Source organism: Penicillium cataractarum (assembly GCF_028827025.1).
Source record: "Penicillium cataractarum strain IBT 29864 chromosome Unknown utg000009l, whole genome shotgun sequence".
Lineage (NCBI taxonomy): Eukaryota > Fungi > Ascomycota > Eurotiomycetes > Eurotiales > Aspergillaceae > Penicillium > Penicillium cataractarum.
This window is the reverse complement of record NW_026622745.1, coordinates 1,403,774-1,421,729: the sequence shown is the minus strand read 5'-3', so window position 1 is coordinate 1,421,729 and position 17,956 is coordinate 1,403,774. Positions and strand designations below refer to the sequence as shown.

At 48.6% G+C, this 17,956-nt stretch overlaps 4 protein-coding genes across 4 annotated transcripts; all 4 read right to left on the bottom strand.

Annotated features, from left to right (window-relative positions):
- Positions 1 to 785: 785 nt before the first annotated feature.
- N7496_011113 (C2H2 zinc finger protein) lies at positions 786 to 2,615 on the bottom strand (the record flags this gene model as incomplete). The annotated part of the gene is made up of 1 exon (XM_056704026.1): positions 786 to 2,615. One exon carries the CDS (start codon positions 2,613 to 2,615, stop codon positions 786 to 788), a length of 1,830 nt encoding a protein of 609 aa, XP_056549986.1.
- Positions 2,616 to 8,375: 5,760 nt separating this feature from the next.
- Positions 8,376 to 9,422, bottom strand: N7496_011112 (biotin carboxyl carrier protein; the record flags this gene model as incomplete). Its single annotated transcript, XM_056704025.1, has 1 exon — positions 8,376 to 9,422. One exon carries the CDS (start codon positions 9,420 to 9,422, stop codon positions 8,376 to 8,378), a length of 1,047 nt encoding a protein of 348 aa, XP_056549985.1.
- A 215-nt stretch (positions 9,423 to 9,637) lies between these two features.
- Positions 9,638 to 10,963, bottom strand: N7496_011111 (aspartate aminotransferase family protein; the record flags this gene model as incomplete). The annotated part of the gene is made up of 1 exon (XM_056704024.1): positions 9,638 to 10,963. The coding sequence occupies one exon, from the start codon at positions 10,961 to 10,963 to the stop codon at positions 9,638 to 9,640; it is 1,326 nt and encodes a 441-aa protein (XP_056549984.1).
- An 896-nt stretch (positions 10,964 to 11,859) lies between these two features.
- N7496_011110 (ankyrin repeat domain-containing protein) lies at positions 11,860 to 12,954 on the bottom strand (the record flags this gene model as incomplete). Its single annotated transcript, XM_056704023.1, has 1 exon — positions 11,860 to 12,954. The coding sequence occupies one exon, from the start codon at positions 12,952 to 12,954 to the stop codon at positions 11,860 to 11,862; it is 1,095 nt and encodes a 364-aa protein (XP_056549983.1).
- Between the last annotated feature and the right edge of the window lie 5,002 nt (positions 12,955 to 17,956).

Below are 17,956 nucleotides of genomic sequence, written 5' to 3'. Positions count from 1 at the left end.
AGAAAACTCCATCTCAATCATTCCATGCATCACTCGAGAATGCAATCGGGGGGCACCAAACCACGGATATAGAAAAAAACAAAGGAAACAGATAAAAAAAAGGGAAATATAAGTAGAGGGATAACCAGGAACCCGGATTCTGATCCGCCCGAGTGGCCATGATCCATACAATGAATCTAATGACCATCAACCAGCAGATATAACGCTGGTATAGCGGGAGCAGATCTGATCCCGGGTACCACGGCCATAGTCATGGAATAACTCAACAGTCCAATCACAGACCTGGGGATCAGGCGTGTCTCTGTCGCAATACATCCAGTTTTGGTACGCCGAACTCCGTCAGCTGACCCAAGAGGAACAAGAAAGCAAGTAGAAAGAAAGAAAAAAACGCCTTGCGCTTCAAATCAGCCACCCGAGTTTTGGAAATTGATATCAAAGTCCAGCGACAACGGGGGTGACAATTTGCAAGAAGGAGAAAGAGGGCGATATCAAAACCGATAAATTACCCCACCGCCATCATCACAGAATTAGTGCAATAAACATGAAAACAATAGGAAAATACCACCAGCGCCGGCGAGTGTCGGAGTGTGATCGTGGAAGGGGGCATCAAAAAGACTGAGCGTCCGCGTGGGAACGCTTGGATAGGTAATTGGACGTTATCAACAGAGTAGGAGAAGGGAGGGTCGACACTCGGTTCTATGACAGAACCGATGGAATGTAATAAGGAGATATATTCATATCGTACACACCAGGAACAATTGAACAGCACGGCGCGGCGGGTATAATTATCGCGGAGCGGGATTGGTCTGGTTTACCTCCACCGGCACGGGAGCAGCCGTCGAATTTGTCGATGCAATATGCGCGCGTAGGGCTGCGACTTCGGTGCGCAGACCCGTCAACTCCTTGTGCATGTCGTGCACAAATGCCCACAATTTCTCGATCTCACCGCCCGCAGGGTCTGATCCGTCGAGCCCGACTTTGGGGGCCGGGAACCCGTAGCTGCCAGAGTGGCTGTGCGAGGAGGGTGTGTGCTTGGCGGTAGTCTGGGGGTCGAACCGTGTCTGCGGAGAGTTGATAACGGGCGGAGGCAGATGCACGCCGGCTTGAGGTGGTGGAAGGCCAATGGTAGGCGGTACATGGTTTGTCGCAGAGGACTGACTCGTTCGCGTATAAGGCTGTGGGTGCGGTAGCGACTGGCCCAGCCCCGGGGAATGTGAGGTGTGGGGTGGTTGCGCATTAGAGTCGTGCTGTGATAGAGTATTGGGAGAGAGCGGCCTCGGGCTGTCGCTGACTGTCGAGGGTGGGAAGATGGCGGCTCCAGACGAGTGTCCTGCGGGCGGGAAGGAGTGGTTGGGAGGCTGTGAGGTTGCCGCCGCCATCGATGCGCCCGAGCCACCTTGTGTGCCCTGAGGTAGAGGAAGACTCGAACGATAAGCGGCGATCGGTGGATACGTGCTCGGTTGGCGAGCAGTGTGAGGAGAATCGGATCGAGTCAGTTGATCAGTCTCGTGCCGGCGAATGTTGGGAAGGCCGAGTCGTCGCTCATCTTCCTCGTCCATGCGCTCCGGCTCCATATATACTACTCCATCCATTCCGTCGTCTGGATGTTGACCGTCAACGTAGTCATCATCTGGGTGGAAGCTTCCCATGCTTGCCCGACGACCAGCGCATCCGCCTTGACCCTTATTGTGTCGCGCGAGCGCGTCACCACGAGCAAATCGCCGCCCGCATTTGGGGCAAGTGTGTGGGCGTTCGCCAGTGTGAAGTTTGGTGTGTCGTTTCAAATCATGGAGTCGACGGAATCGGGACTGGCAGGTTTGGCAAACGAACGGCTTTTCTTGACTGTGAGTGAGAAGATGGCTCTTGAGGTTGTGCTGCCTAGTAAACTCGGTTGCGCAATAAGGGCAGCGATGCTTCTTCGCAGAGGGCGAGCGAGGACCGCCTCTGTTATACCCGGAGGTGGGTAAGCTCAGCCCTCGACGCGGATCGCTGATGCCACCAGTGGGCATGGGATAGGAAAAGGCTTTGTTGCTATCTTGGTCAATCTCCGTGTCCTCCCGCGGGCGAGGTCGGTCTCCGCCCTGCAGAGACTCTTCAATCGGACCGGGACTCGCGACCGTAGACGTGTGCATTAAAGAGTTCTGATTGTGATCGGCTGATCCGTACGGGTCCGATGATGTATCGTTCGGGTGTGTGTCGACCTGCATCTGCTCTGGAGAGGCATGGACGGATGGCTCGTGGATTGACGGACCGGGCGATTTCTCGCTCGCGCCCAAGGCTTCGCGAGCCACCTGTGAGCTGTTTCGTTCGGCTTCTCTTTCTTGATCGACCGGCCGATCCGCCGGCGCTGCCGCGGGACTCGCCATGGGAGATTGGGATCGCGAAACGTGCAAACCAGCGCTAGCGATGGAGGTCAAGTTGGAATCGTGTTTGCCTGGTGGTTTGAGAAAAGCGATGGACTCTGGGTTCGCGATAGAAGCGGTAGGGCCGGTGATGGAATTGGAGACGGCGATGGGCTCGGGATTCGTGTGCATCAATGCCGCCATGGAGGTAGAAGGATTCGCGCCAACCTGCAACGGTGGACGAACCAAAGCAACGGCTATTTCCGAGGTCATGTTAGAATCAACGTTGGGGGGGCAGAATCGACGAAAAGCTGGGGAAGACAGGAAGAAGGGCACGACCGACTTCACCCAGAGGCTATATTGATTGGAGTAGGAAGAGACGACACGCAAGTCGACGGGTCGAAGAGGAGGGGAGGGAGGGAATAGGCAGAGCCAGGCAGGAGGAGAGAGTAGGCTTGAAGGCGAAGTCCAGGGCGTGTGGGGCGTTTCTTTCTCACCTGGCGAGTGTGGCGCAAGCTGACGAGGTTGGTTTCAGCTTTGCACTTGTCAGGCCCAGTGACGATCCACCGGGAATGTCCCAGGGGGGGGCCTTTTTGGCCGGGGCGTTAAAACAGCAATTGGAGAGGGGAAGATGGAATGGATGAGATTGGCCAAGAGTCGAACCGGGCCATGAGGCGTGGAAGTTTGGAACCGTGGCGGGTGTTGCAGGCGCAGGAACGAGAAGACGGGGGGAGTATGATGGACCGGGTTATAATGAGGATAATCAGTATAACCAATATAACAGGTATGGCTGGTATGGCAGGGTATAAGATGTAGTTGATTTAATTCCCCTGAGATCGAGTCCGAGGTTCTCCGAGTGAATGCGAAAGGAGAGAGATGGAAACTCCAGCTTGAAAGGCCCCGAGGAGAAAGAAGTTGAAAGCGACAGAAACAAGAAACCGGGCAGAGTTGGTATCAATACAGAATACGTTAGATACATAGTACTTATTCTATGTACTCTGTAGTACATTTGCTACTTATAGGAGACTGAATGAGACTTTTCTTACTGGTTTACTTGATCTCGTACGATTGAATAGGTGCTATGCTACATATGTTGCTGTCCTCGGGGTGATTAGCATACGCAGACAGTTTCTCGTTGCTCTAGTGATGGATGTATTGTTCCGTATCGCTTTGACGTATCATTACCAGTCGGCCATGGTCGAGGCTCTTCGAAGATGAACCCTGACCCGGGGATGGAGAATATTAAAGTATCCAGTACATTATTAACTATGGTTAACTCTATGATTAACTATGTACCTATTACCTAGGTTAAGATTGAGGCTGTGTAGCCCGCTAACGCGTGTGGCTGGTCGTGGGTCCAGCACGAGGCGTTTCTCCTCTTCTTGCCGTCCACTCAATCCTGCCCATCTCCCCCAGGCCTGCTGAGTTCCCACTCTTTTGACCAGCTGTGTCCTTCGTACAGGTGTGTATAATAATGCGGCTGATGGGAAAAGGGCAGAGATCCTGTCGACCATCCAACCATCTCCGCAAATCCAGTTCCAGTGACGTAGTACCATCATGAAGTCATCGCGATGAATTGGTGGCAACTGAGGCATCAAGGATCATCTTGGCGACCAGCAAATGAACGGATGATAAAATAGCTTCTATTTTATGTAATTTCCAGAAGATCCCACCCTATCTGGAGGGCTGCGGTCCGGCAGATCAATTGGTGCCATGGTTCGTTCATTATGGACACTTTTGTATGCTTCATTAGGGAGATATTCAATACTTCCCGATTTAGATTATGTGGAAGAAATCTATACGAGGCACATTCTTAACCCAGTGAACCCGTTCCTTCTCCTCCCCCCTCAATCCGTAAGGCTTACAATGGGTTCCGCCCCGGTTTCGCGTAGCGCCCTCGATCTCCAACCGATACGAGCCAGCACGGCCCCATTCCCCTGGCTGTGCAGAAGAGGCTGATGGACGGCAGAATACTTTACTCCTGCAGTACAGTGACTCGTCAACACCTGAAGGGGTAAGATAGAGTCTTGCTTTTCCCACCTTGCTTCGCTCTGCTTCGGAGTGATCTTATTGGACTGGTCATTTTAAAGGGTGGTGGAGCTGTCCCGCCTAATGCAAACAGACGAGTCACATCTATGCGCTGCGCTCGGCTATTTCACCCGGCCTAATTCCTTCATGTAAGGGCTCTTCGATGTACTTTCTACGGAGGCTCTACCCGGTTTCCTTGCATCTCACTCAGCCTCGATTTAGGGGTCCACCGGGGCATGGAAGCTTCGGATTATATGCCGTGTCGCGTGTTACGGTTGTGTTGGGTCTGTACCACATTTTTGTCTTGATCCGGATCTATTTTTGAGTATTTTGTTTGAGATCTATGAGCGAAACCCCACAGCTCCGTGTCTATCCGTTAGTAGGACAAACTTGAATCTAGTGTTAGGATTCTGAGACCGTCTTGGTGAACTGGATCGACAATGTACTGTAGGTAGATACGAGGAATGACGTTGATTACATGCTGGTCGTCATGCGTGAGTGTAGATCTCACCGCTTCGTCCTATTCTGGAGCCATACTATAAGGACTTGACGCGGCTCGAGACTATCGGTCAGAAGGGAAGAAAGAGGTTTGAAATAGGCCACCCAGAGGCTGAGAATTGACTCATGTCGTGGAAAAGTGGAGAGTTTCATTACAGTGACCTCGGATTGGTCCATTTCCTTCCCAGATTTTGTATGTGTTTGTATATAATATACGGGTAACCTTTCGACATCGGTATGGTCACTCGAACACCCGGTTACACCGCTATGGGACAGCTCAACCTGCCCCTTTTCCATTCGTTCGAGTCCTTTCCTTTCTTCAATCAATCAACCTTGTCTGTATGATTCCGATAGTTCTCATTCGTCTATATACATACTAGCCTATACCAATTCGACCGGTTTTGATAACTCACAATGCCATAAAAGCTCTACTTCTGTTCGGCCACACCGAAGGATCACCTTCTCTCTGCCAGTCATATTGATCGCTTTATTCAGCGTCCGAAATTCACAATGCGATGTTGCTACAGGGGTCCCAAGGAATAATTGTCAAAACAATACATCGGGCGGTCAGGTAAATATTGCCGCCCACTGAGGAGGACGATAAGCGCCAATTGCTCAAACCCAATTTTCTAAGGCAGAAAGTCCGGCAGAATTCACATGACCTACAGAAGATAGAAGACAAGAGAAAAGACAAGAGAAAAGACAAGAGAAAAGACAAGGAAGGGGATAGTTAAATAGGTACTATAGTAATAGCGTCGCCCTGGCCTAAAGAAGAAGGCATTAGGGCAAAGGCAGCTATAAAAGCGGTCGATAAGCTGACTAATTATAGGTTTTGAGCAACTGGCGTTTATCCTCAGCCCTCTCCGCCTACTCCATAAGAATTTAGATCATCAGATGATATCATGTAAACGAATCAACGAGATTACGTAGATAGGTAGTGGTCCAGTTAGTAATATAGAATCTGACAGAAAAATAGCGGGTCATGTACTGTTTTTACATTTTTTTCTTGGTACCCCTATAGCGGGTAATATCATCTCGGCCTCTCACGAGTCTATACTCGAGTTTTTCAGAGCAATTTCCTCAAATGAAGGGCGCCTGAATCTGGATTGTGTTTTCAGGCAGCGATATACAGATTACCCTTGCCGCTGCCTGCTGCCTAGGTAACATATGTGATCATTTAGGGTCACGCCGAGAGAAAAAATGTCGCAGAAGCTTTCCCCTCATATTTCTTCTTTACTAAGCATTTCATACTTCAAGCATGATTCGCAGTACATTCAATTTCATACCGACAGTACTGGAGCGCAGATATTACGTGAGTTTTCGGGCGTCTCTTAGCTGCTTACTTTATTACAACCATGCAGCCAGCCGAAGAGTAGCCCTGAGCGACCCCTAACCTCCGATTATAATTGAATTTACATATTGCGAGCAGAGATCAGTTATTTTCTGTTCTCCCTAGTTATTGAGTGCCGATCCGTAAGATGGTTGGATTTTGGACCTCGCATATATCCTGCCTATGAGAGAGTGTGATCGATGGATGAGTTTTTCAGTGAATGATAGCTACCATGTCTTTACAATGTTTTTGCCGGAGTCCTTCGTATTAGAACAACAACCAGTCTCAGTACTGTAGTGACAAAATCTCGTCCATGCATAGAATTCACTATATTAATTTTGTTCCCTAAGGTTGAGGTCGGGCCGTTGGGGGGGAGAGATGCCCCATGGCAGTTTCGCCCCCGTCCAGGCAACGATGGTCTGTTTCCTGGCTCTGACTATGTCTTGAATAGACACCTCTCAAACGGACAAGAAGTGGTCGAAGAGTGGCCACTGACGAAGCCGTAAGAGCCACGCCAATCTCCAGATGTGATGTAATAATAAGGCCCGTGTTGAAAAGCAGATTTCTAGGATCAATGAGATCATTGATATAAGCAAATCTTGCCAGAGTGGCAATACTAGCACTGTTTGTCCAAAGGTTAGTCGCAAAGATGTTCTCCGTAAGAGCAGCTTGTTGCAACATACCAGGAGCCGAGGGCCAGGATAATCCCAACATATAGCTTGGTAAAGAATCCAACATTAAGTTGATAGACAATGAATATAGGTAAGATGATGAGTATCCAATCAGATGCACTGATAATGGCCGAGTGTGCGTACGTAACCTTGACTGTCCTAGCTGTGTTGCAATTTCCCGAGTAGTTCCAGAATGCTGACACTGGTTTACACTGAAACAGCGCGTAGAATAGTAAAAACACGCTGTAGCTAAAAAGTGTGGCAAGGACAACGTATAGAGTCCAGGTATACTTGCGTTCGAGGGTGAAGCGGAGGAGAAACAAGCTAATAGATAGTTTGACTAGACATGTCGCGATAACGTAGGTCGCCTCATATATAAAAAGTAACTACAAAATATCAGAGAGCCTGCAGAGTGTTTAGGTAGGGGGGTGCATGCCTTTAAGGTGAGAATAAGCCTCGGTTGAGAGATGTCCATCCATCTGTGCCCGAAACCCCCGGCGCCAATGCCAACGAGGAGACAGGCTGAGCCTAGCACAAAAATTATCTTCCTGGTATTAGTAGAGTATGGCCTAAGCAAGTGGTGATTTTTATAGCAGACATACCAAGGACGCCACTGACAATGCATCGTCCGCCCCGAATCCTTTTGTCAATCTAATCCGCACATAACAACGGAGAGAAACCGTGGTGACTGTAAGGATAAGAAAGCATATAACAATAGCAGCAAGTTGTGAGCCTTGATTGTTCATTCGTGCTGCAGTGACTAATTAACGGCGTCATGCATGGAACTCACAACAGGTATACTGAGAAAGGTCACACCACCTGACGTCATAACATGACACCCCGAGCTTAAACTTGTCAAGAATTGGAACACCTTAACCTACCGCCTACTGTATTCATCCATGCGTGTTTCTATTTGACCAATTAAGATTATTGAAATAAAGTGGGAGTTGTTCAAATACTTGTTGACATTTAACCCTACTACTACCTAGTATAGGAGAAAAACAGATCGAGGGAACCTCGTGACACCGAATATTGTCTCAAACAGCCCTTTATTAGGCTAATACCTCTCGAAGGCTGAGCCCATTCTAGTGAAGACTTTCAAAGTTATTGTTACCGGGTAAAGATCACTCCCTGCTGTGTCTTGATATCTTTTTTTCTATTCCATTTTCGTCACGAGTTGTGGATCCTCATATACCAACAGCACGTCACCGGTCTGAAGATATTCACCTTCCTTAGCAATCAGACGCACAGTCCCAGCTTTTGTCGCGACGATCTGTGTTTCCATTTTCATTGCCTCCATTACCGCGAACAAAGTGCCTTCCGATACACATGCACCGTTTGTGACTTTATAAGCTTGGAGTGTTCCGGAGATTGGGGCATAAATACCACCACTCTCAGGTCCAGACAGCTCTGACTCGGTTTTCGCAACAGGAAAGGGGCCAGCGGCAAGGGAACCTAATCCACTTAAAAGTAGACTTGGAATTCCCAAGGATACAAGCTTGCCGTCTATTTCCACACTCGTCCTAACGATTGAAGGCTCAGAAACTGGGTCAGGGCGGATTGCTGGAGCAGGAGCCGCGGTGAAATCAGTCTCGACCCAGCGGGTATGGACTTTGAAGCCACTGTTACCAACAAAGTCATCTGTCTCAAGCACCGCACGGTGGAATGGTAGGACTGGGGGAGCCCGGCGATTCGGAATTCTTGCAGTGCTCGGCGCGCGCGAGCTAGTGCTTGGTCACGAGTTGCGCCAGAAACAATCAACTTGGCCATGAGGGAGTCGTAAACAGCTGGAACGGTGGAACCGGTAACATCGCCACTATCAACCCGAACACCTGGGCCGGAGGGAGGCTCGAAGGCTGTAATCGTGCCTGGAGTAGGTAGAAATCCGTGACCGGGATCTTCTGCATTGATACGAAATTCGATAGAATGCCCCCGGGAGACGGGAGCTTCAGTAATACCGAGCGGCAAGCCCTCAGCAATGCGGAACTGCTCCGAAACGATGTCTATACCGGTTGTCTCCTCCGTCACGGCATGCTCGACTTGCAGCCGGGTGTTGACTTCCAAGAATGAAATACTACCATCAGCACCGAGAAGAAACTCCACGGTGCTTACACTGGAGTAACCCGCAGCGGCACATATCCTCTTCGCAGCGTCGTGAATTTTCCTCTCCTGCTCTGTAGAAGGAAATGGTGCTGGCGCTTCCTCGATCAACTTCTGGTGTCGTCTCTGTACCGAGCAATCACGGGTCCTAAGAACAAGCACCTTTCCGTGCTTTTCAGCTAATACTTGTGCTTCAATGTGGCGCGGCCGATGCAGATAACGTTCGACAAAACATTCGCCCCGTCCGAATGCTGCGGTTGCTTCCCGGACAGATGATTCGTATGCCTCTACTACATCTTCCATTGCCCAGGCCACTTTTAAGCCACGGCCACCTCCTCCATGCACAGCCTTTATGGCGACAGGCAGGCCGTGCTGCTTTGCGAAGGCAAGCACTTCAGCCGCTGTTGACACAGGGCCGTCACTTCCTGCGACCCCACTTGTACTGCAATGCATCGAGCCTGTACTTTGTCACCCAGGTCCTCGATTACGGATGAATCGGGCCCAATCAAATTGAAGCTATGTCCCCCCTCTTTGTAATATTTTACAATCTTGGCCTACTATGTACTTAATTTCCTTCTTTACTATTTTGCTTCTTGGTATAGTCACCTTCTAATAAACCGTGAAGGCAAGAAACCTTTCTTAAGTACACACATTAATGACAGGGACATCTATCTATGCGGGGATTCACTAAGAGCATACTCAAATGCTTCATCCATAATCCGGAGAGCTTCCTCAATCTCCTCGGAGGTGATAATGACTGGTGGTGCAAACCGGAAGACGCCGCCCATACCCGTGGGTTTAACAAGACTGCAAGCAAGACCCCGAGCCATCGCGCGATCGGAGACAGCCTGTCCAATATCAGGACCGGGAGCCCGTGTCTCAGGATCAGAGATAATCTCGATTCCTTGCAGCAGACCACGACCACGAATATCGCCAATACACCAGTACTTCTTTTGGAGCTTAACGAGACCATTTCGAAGCTGTACACCACGCTCAGTAGCGATCGTACAGATATTATCACGCTCAACAATCTCTAGCACCTTGTTACCAATGGCTGCTGTCAAGGGGTCATTCATGTGAGTAGTGATCCAAAGGAAGCCAGCTTCCTTGCAGCCACGCTCAATCTCAGCTGTCGTACTAACAGACGCAATAGCATAGCCACTGCCAAGATTCTTGGAGAGGGCAAGTATATCAGGAATAATGCCATCATGTTCAAATGAAAACATCTGGCCTGTGCGACCAATGCTAGTCTGAGCCTCATCCAAAATAACCAGCATACCGCGTTTCTTACACTCAGCCGCCATTCGCTTCATGTATCCTTCCGGGGGCTCTAAAACACCACCACTAGATAGAATAGGCTCCATAATGAAAGCGGCTAGAGAGCCAATACTTTGTCGATCAATCATTGACCAGCCAAAGTCCATCTCACTCTCCCAGTCATAGGATCCATCAGCTTTCCGAAAAGGAGAACGATAGGCATAGGGTGCAGGGAAAGCAAGTTGCCCAGGCATACAAGGCCCACTAAACTTTCGGCCAACAGAGTAGGTTGCAGAGCCAGAGCCTTGAGTGAGGCCATGGTAGCTGGATGTGAAGGCAACAATTTCAAATTTTCCAGTATAGTACTTTGCCATCCTAATAGCTGCCTCGATAGATTCAGATCCGGTGTTCAGGAAGAAGGACTTCTCAAGAGGAGCAGGCAGAAGTTTGGCAAGGCGCTCTGCAAGATCGACAACTGGGTGGGTGACCATGTTGCTCGCCACATGATCCAGCTCAGAGGCATAACGCCTTACAACTTCCACAATCTCAGGATGGGAATGGCCAAGCAGGGAGCATGACTGGCCCGAGGCGAAGTCAAGAATTGACCGGCCATTAGCATCATACAAGCGGGTGCCCAGAGCTTTTGTGATTATGACGGGAGAGAAGGGAACTCCTGTTGTCATGAGATATTTGTTGGTCTTTGCCCAGAAGGCATCGGTGTTGTCAGTGGACCCCATTTTGATATTGAGAGGTTCAGGCGGGTTTCAAATTCAGAGCACCGCAATGCTTGTGAAAGAAGACTGACAGGCGGGGTGACATGTTCAATTTTAGAATAATATGTCCAATTTTCAGTGGGGTCCCACTTGAGCGATAGGCGGCTGGGTGCAGTGTTAGCGTCACACGTCAGGGCGAATGTGCAGTAGTCTGGCCAGAGGCAGCGCGAGAGTAACCCTAACTCACACAGACAGCTTATCTGGGTGACTTTGAGGGACCACTGGACTAAACTGTGGTTGTCAAAACAGGAATCAAGAATGAGGCGAATATCTACAGCTTAGATCCTCACTTCTTATGTAGTGATGAAGTTTGTGGGCAATTGATTGGCCCCAATCATAGTACAATCAGGACAATGAATGTTTTTCTATCGCCCCACGAAGAATAAGTTCGCAACTCAAGGAGTCTGAGAAAAGATCGCAACTGTGGTGCTATAGGTAAAGAATGCCGTTCTATGACGACGCAGTTTAAACTGCATCAATAGTGGCAATAAGAAATTCGTACCTATAAATTTGGATTCATAACGGGCTGGTGTCAATGGGAAGGATAGGTTATATATCATCACGAGGGATGCTGCATCCTCTTGCGGGCATCAGAAATTCTGCGAAATCTCCTCAACCATGAAGTTGATACCAATGCAACTGGTATAAACAATGGAAGCGCACTGGAGGCTGCAGCGCACTTGCGTCACCAGGATGTTGTGGAGCAATTGCTGGATCGGGGTGCGGATGTTCAGTGCATTGAGTTGTAGTGCCAATTTTAAGTGGACATTTGAATTGAATTCCTGCAAATAATACTTGGTTGAGGTTTGGGATAGTAGCTAAATTTGGAAGTAGTAAATCAATGTCTTAAGTTGGCAATCCTAGAAGGACTCTTTTGCATCGAAGAAGAATTCTGATGGAGAATCCTCCGCGGATATCAAAGGTGACAGAGAAGTAGTCACCACTAGAGGCGTGCGATATATTTCGAGCATGTCTTCGCAGAGAGCTTTGAACGACGAGATTTCCTTTTCGGTCAGAATTGATACCTGGCCTTTGTACGAAATTCCCGAATGCACCCGTCTTTCAAAATACTGTTCAGCTGTTGTGTCGGAATGGTCAAGCTGATTGACATCCACGGTGGAAACCTTTACTTGACGCATAACCTCAAGTAGCTTGAGATCTCCACAGAGTGCGGCAAGGTGAAGAATTGTCTGCCCAGCATTATTGACAGAGGATAAATCCGCACCAAGTCGTGATAACGCAAGAAACACATCCGCTTTACCGGATTCAACAGCCATAGCCACTGGGGTCATGCCCTTTTCGTTACGGGCATTCAAATCGGCCCCGGCATGAATTAAGGCAGCCACAGGCCGGTCCACTTTTGATATATCGGAAATGCGAATTGAATAAGAGATAGCATGAAGTGGGGTATCTCCTGATTTTTCACTCAGCCGTGGATTGGCTCCATGGTTTAAAAGGGTATCAAGCAGGTCAGCGACATTGCACTGGGCAGCTTGAAATAAGGGTGTCTTTCCCCAATGATCAAGCGCGTTGATATTAGCACCAGCTTTGAGTAGCACGTCGGCACATAGTGTAACGCCATGATCTGCGATGATATGCAGTGCAGTTCGGCCGACGGGCGATCGAATGTCCACTTCAGCGCCATAATCTATTAGCTTCTGCATTAATTCAGCATCCGCCTTCAGTGCAGCCCAATGTAATGCACTCCAGCCATCGTTGTCGAGGAAATTGATTGAAGCAGCGTCGATGCTTAATGCATCATCAATACTGATGTGGCGGCGATAAAGAATGCAATCAAGGAGCAAAGTCGACCCAAGATCGGCTTCATCATCGAGTTCAACAACCCTTTGTAAAGAACGCCGGTTATCATCATTCAGATTGTTCCAGTCCCGTACAATGTATCTTTGAGCTTGGGAAGCGGGCGATCTATTGATGTAAATGGTAATTAGCACCATCTTCCTTCCAATAGTTATTATCTACGTACCTTCCAACATTATCCTTTTGCGTTACATCATTATAAAAGGGCAACAAAAGCTTCACCACTTCAAAGTTATGCCTTAAGGCATGCTGATAACGAGTTAGCAAAATCCAAAGAAAGTTTTTCTTTTGTTTGGGTTTAACCAACTGTAAGAAGAGGCGACCCATCCTGGTCCACGTCGTCTGGATATATCTCTCTTTTCAACAGGCAGTCTCGGAATACTGCATCGGAACTGTTCTGTATAATCCACCAGACTGGGTGATCCGGAGCTAGAACACGGGCAACTTTCAAATTGAAGCTTGCCCTTTGTCCACCGAAGCTATCCCATTGCATTGAAAATGATACAGCTGCTTGGAGTAGCCACCGGGGGAAAACATAATTCATATGTATCGAGCTTGGCGTGCTGTTAATGCATTTTGGGTGGTCACATTTTGCACGACCAAAGACTGGGATGCAGTTGTATCTCATAAATAACGGGCCCAGGGCCTTGCTTATGGCCTTTTGGCTATGAATGCTTTTGAATTTGTGACACCGACATTTGCAAGCTACTGCACATCGCCGTCTTGCAGATACTTTCAGCTCCAGGATATCCTTGTCTATTGAGTCAGACTTTTTGGGTACTACCTGCGTAGCCCGGGGTTTCCCATTTAAAGAGCCCTGGAGCACCTGTGTCTGATTTGCTCCTTCTGAGTAGGTGACAATGTCTAACACTGACTGTTCAGAGTTAGCGGAAGCCTCAGCAGGTGGAAAGTTCTTCAATTTCCCCAAAATCTCGTCGAGACCACTGTCAACAAGCCTAAGCTTGTTCCAGGCAACATCGCTGTCCTTTGTGGAATTTTCGATAGTCTCCACTAACCCGCGAGCGGTATTCCGTATAATGCCGACTTTCTTGTTTGTTTCCTCGTCCTCTAGATGGGCAGCGGCGACGGTTTCTATAGAATCAGCGGTGCCTTCTATCTTGCTCAGCACTTTTGCTGCTTGTGTATCATGCTCGATCGATTCTTCGGTGGATGTTCGAGTTGCTTGGTTCAAACTTGGCAAGGAGGACCCTGGCTCATGGGCAGTCCCTCTTATTGCGAGCTGGAGGTCCAGTAAAGCCTGTCTCGTCTCATCAAGCCGGCTGCCCAGTTCATTTGCGCTGCAGGTGGTCATGTATTGCACGTCGAGTATCAAAGCAGCTGAATTGAGACTGGGAAACAATAACTTGGTCAGAGATCAAAATAGGAGAAAAAGCAGCTAACATGCTAACTTTTGAGATATCGGTATAAGATGAACCGCATCTGCTAGGCTCGCCTTTTCCTGGTTGATCTTAGACCGCACCTGGTTTATCTTGGCAACCTCCTGTCTCCACTTGATTCGTGGGATGCGAACTCGGCCTTTTTCATCGGTCCCATTTGATTTGGATTCGAATTCTCGCACAACTTGTTCCAAGTTTCTAATCACCCGACTAAGCCTCTCAAGAATGGAGGCGCAGTAATCGATATTGGGCCGGGGAAGCGAGGCTGTCGGGTCTGCTACTAATTGTAGAGATGATTGTGCCAACATCAGATATCCGTGGAGTGAAGCAAGCTACGGAAGAAGTCAATTAAAATTGGCCCAGTAAAAACCTGTCGATCGTAAGACCTAAAGGGAAAGTCACCTCATTTTGAAGATCCAAAAATTCGGCGGGGGCATTCTTCAGGCTTGATATTGTCCGGATACCTTTAGAGACCAGTGAAACACCTTCACAGAGGGTGTAAACACTAGCGATGAGGCCGACTACCTCCATCGTACTATTCTAGGAGATAGAAACTCGGGTGAAAATTCAGATCTTTCATTTGAATAGTACACGAGAGATATCTTTAATAAAATCAAGTGGGATTTGATAGACCCCGCTCTTGTACACGTGTTCCCCATGCGTGTCAGCTCAATCGACCCACATACAATGAATTCATATACATAAATGATGTATTCTAGTAGTAGGTAGACACGGGATTGGTTTTCTCCTGGGATCCTTTCCGTAGTGTTTAGAGATTGATATGACTCATATAAGGTAGTTATGCGCGATGTAATTCAGCGGAGGACACATACATATATAGCGTATAGTTAGATCTAGATCGAGCATGGTTAGTTAACTAGTTAACGTAATTCCCGCCCGTCCCGAACACCCGCCCGTTCCGAACACCTTACCCCATTACACTACTTCAAAATCGATTATCTCAACCAACTCCTATTGATTTAACTAGATATAGCGATTTTTACATACATTAATCCTGTGACCAATCTCCCTGCACCCACTACACCTAGGCGGAGCCCTAGCTGCTGGCCTAGTTGGCTGACTAGGCAATTCGACCTCTGCATGCGAATCTACCCCGTCATCTTCCTCTGGCTGGTTTAGCTGCTCAGCTAGCTGTATAGCCTCTTCAATAGTTAAACCCTCTGCGCAGGGTATCCTCCTAGTTGACCGATTGCGCTTTTTGACCATCTTCTCACTCGCTATACGCAGATTCGTATTATCCTCTGCTAGTAAAGCACCGCTATGTAGCGCTAGCTGGAACCCCTTAATCATCTGGTCTAAGATCACTTTCGATGGGCTCGGAGGGCTATTTGACCGCCGCTTTAGTAGATCTTTTAACATAGAAGCTTGCTTGAATAGCTGAGCGGCGGTTCTAGGCGTTTGTGGTGTGAATTCGCTAGATCTGCTGCTTGGACGGCTGCTTGGTGGTGTCGGTGTTCGTAGAGAGATATTAAGCTTGTTAAGCACTCTCTCGGTATCTAATGGTACTAGACCACTAGCTGCGAAGCTATTCCTGATAGTGGGATTGGCTGATTGGAAGGCTTCTAGCCGTGCGTGTTGGTAATCCACTAAGAAATCGTGCTTGTCGATATGGTTATATCCTCTGCGCGCAAGATCGCTAACGAAGCGACCGTACGCGCGCTTAACCACTGCAAAACACCCAACATCTAGTGGTTGTAGTAGATGCGATGAATGCGCAGGCATACAAAGAGGTATAATGTCGTTTTCTGTGCAGATTTGGTCGAATTGGGGTGTGAGATGGCTACCATGGCCATCAAGAATCAATAGTCGAAATCGCCCACGTACACGCGAATTTGTATGTGGGATAAAGTGCTTTTGTAACCAGCGTAAACCAATCTCATCGGTAGTCCAGCCATTCTTTGAGACCTCGATTCGCCAGTCTTTCGGTAGGTTTTCGTTAAACCATCCTTCAATAGCTACTTTGCCTTTGAAGATAATACATGGCGGTAGCGAATAGCCATCTGAGCAGATTGCTTCGATCGCAGTAACCCATTCGCGATTTCCTGGTTGTAGAAGAGATCTCCGACCGTAGTATTCAGCCCTTGTGACTACTTTCTGCGACGATATAAGGCCCATTGCAAAGCCTGTCTCATCAAAGTTGTAGATATCCTCTGGTTGTATACCGTTCTCGTTAATCACGCTTTGTACGGTCGCGAACCACTGCCGAATTGATTTCGGGTCTTCGTTTAGGGCTCTTTGGTAATCGTATCTTCGCGAGAAGCGTGTGCGAAGCTCAGGGCGGCGGTTAATGAAGGTAGATGGCCAATTCTTACCAACGGTAGTTGGTAGCTGGTTACCACGCGCAGCCAGTAGGATATTAGCCATTTCTCCCACAGTTGCTGGTCTAGGCGCTGCTCCACGTGAATCCATAGAGATTATCCATTCAACAAGCGAATCCTCTTCCAATTGGGTCAGTTTATGGCCTGATGGACGAGAATCAACGCGAGATAATTGGCCGTGTACGCGGTCGTGTAGGGTAGTAAGCGGAATTTCGTATAGCTTCGCTGCTGCGCGTAGAGATTTGATTCGGCCATTTTGAAGATCACTAAGGGCTAATAAGATCTTGCCCTCTTGATTGGCTAATTTCTGCCTAGATTCAGGGCGTATTGGTGTCATGGTAGGTGGTTGAATTAGGTAGATGGGTAGGGGGACGCGATTTTGAAAAGGGTGTTCGGAACGGGCGGGAATTACGTTACTCAGCACAAGTTTAGTAAGCAAACCGAATGCTGCCCAGGTCAGAGCAGATCAGGTTGCTTAGATTTGGCTAAGTGTACTGTGAATGCATATCATTATCCTATTTGAGGTGACAGCGTCTGAGCTATGAACTTCTAGCAAGGAGAAAACTACCTGCAGTCTATCTAGCTATTCAACAGCCGGGTTAGACAGTGGGATGAATCAAGTTGCAGTTTATATTCAGTGGTAACCTTCTATAAGACATCCCTCTTCGGTCAACTGGGTATCATGATCACTGCGCTGTTCCGGAGTATGCTTTGAAGGCTATTCCTTCCAGCCTACCTCCCTAACCCGGCAATCTAGATGTACAATCTTCGGATAATTGAATTCAATTGCTTGTCGTTATGGTAAGATAAAAGATCACTGGTTTGCAAGCCCAAGGAGGTTAGTGCAGATATTTGACCTGGCCAACACGCCACCATTATGTACTACAAATATAGCCAAAATAGTCCCTATAAGGACCCATCACACCAAACTTTTCTCGACCAAAATAGACCCTGATTCGAGATAGTCAAGTCGTGATACTAGGGGAATTTCTGAAGGCGCCACGGGGTAAAAACCACAGGCTCGGTGGTTATTGAGCCTGTGTGACTGGTTCCCTCGTTCGGGTTGGCGGGTATTTTTGTCTCTTCCGCTTGTACCACCCCCTCTTCTCTCCAACCTCATTCCCAGCCCTCTCTTCGCACCTTCAACCCCCCCAGAGATGGACTCCCCCCAAAAGGTCGAGGCGCTTCTGCAGATCCTATGATTGGCCAGGCGATCGACGGATTGGCGCCGGTTGAGGTGATGGGGCGTGCATCGTGAGGAGCGACGGGGGCCAACGGGGGCGTTCAGGGCTGCTTACTGGCCAGGGGCTCCACTGTGACAAGCTTGACTGATCACCCCGCTCGACCAGTCACACTCCGAGATGGACGGGCCGTGAAGGTGTGAACATGCATCCTGCATCCTC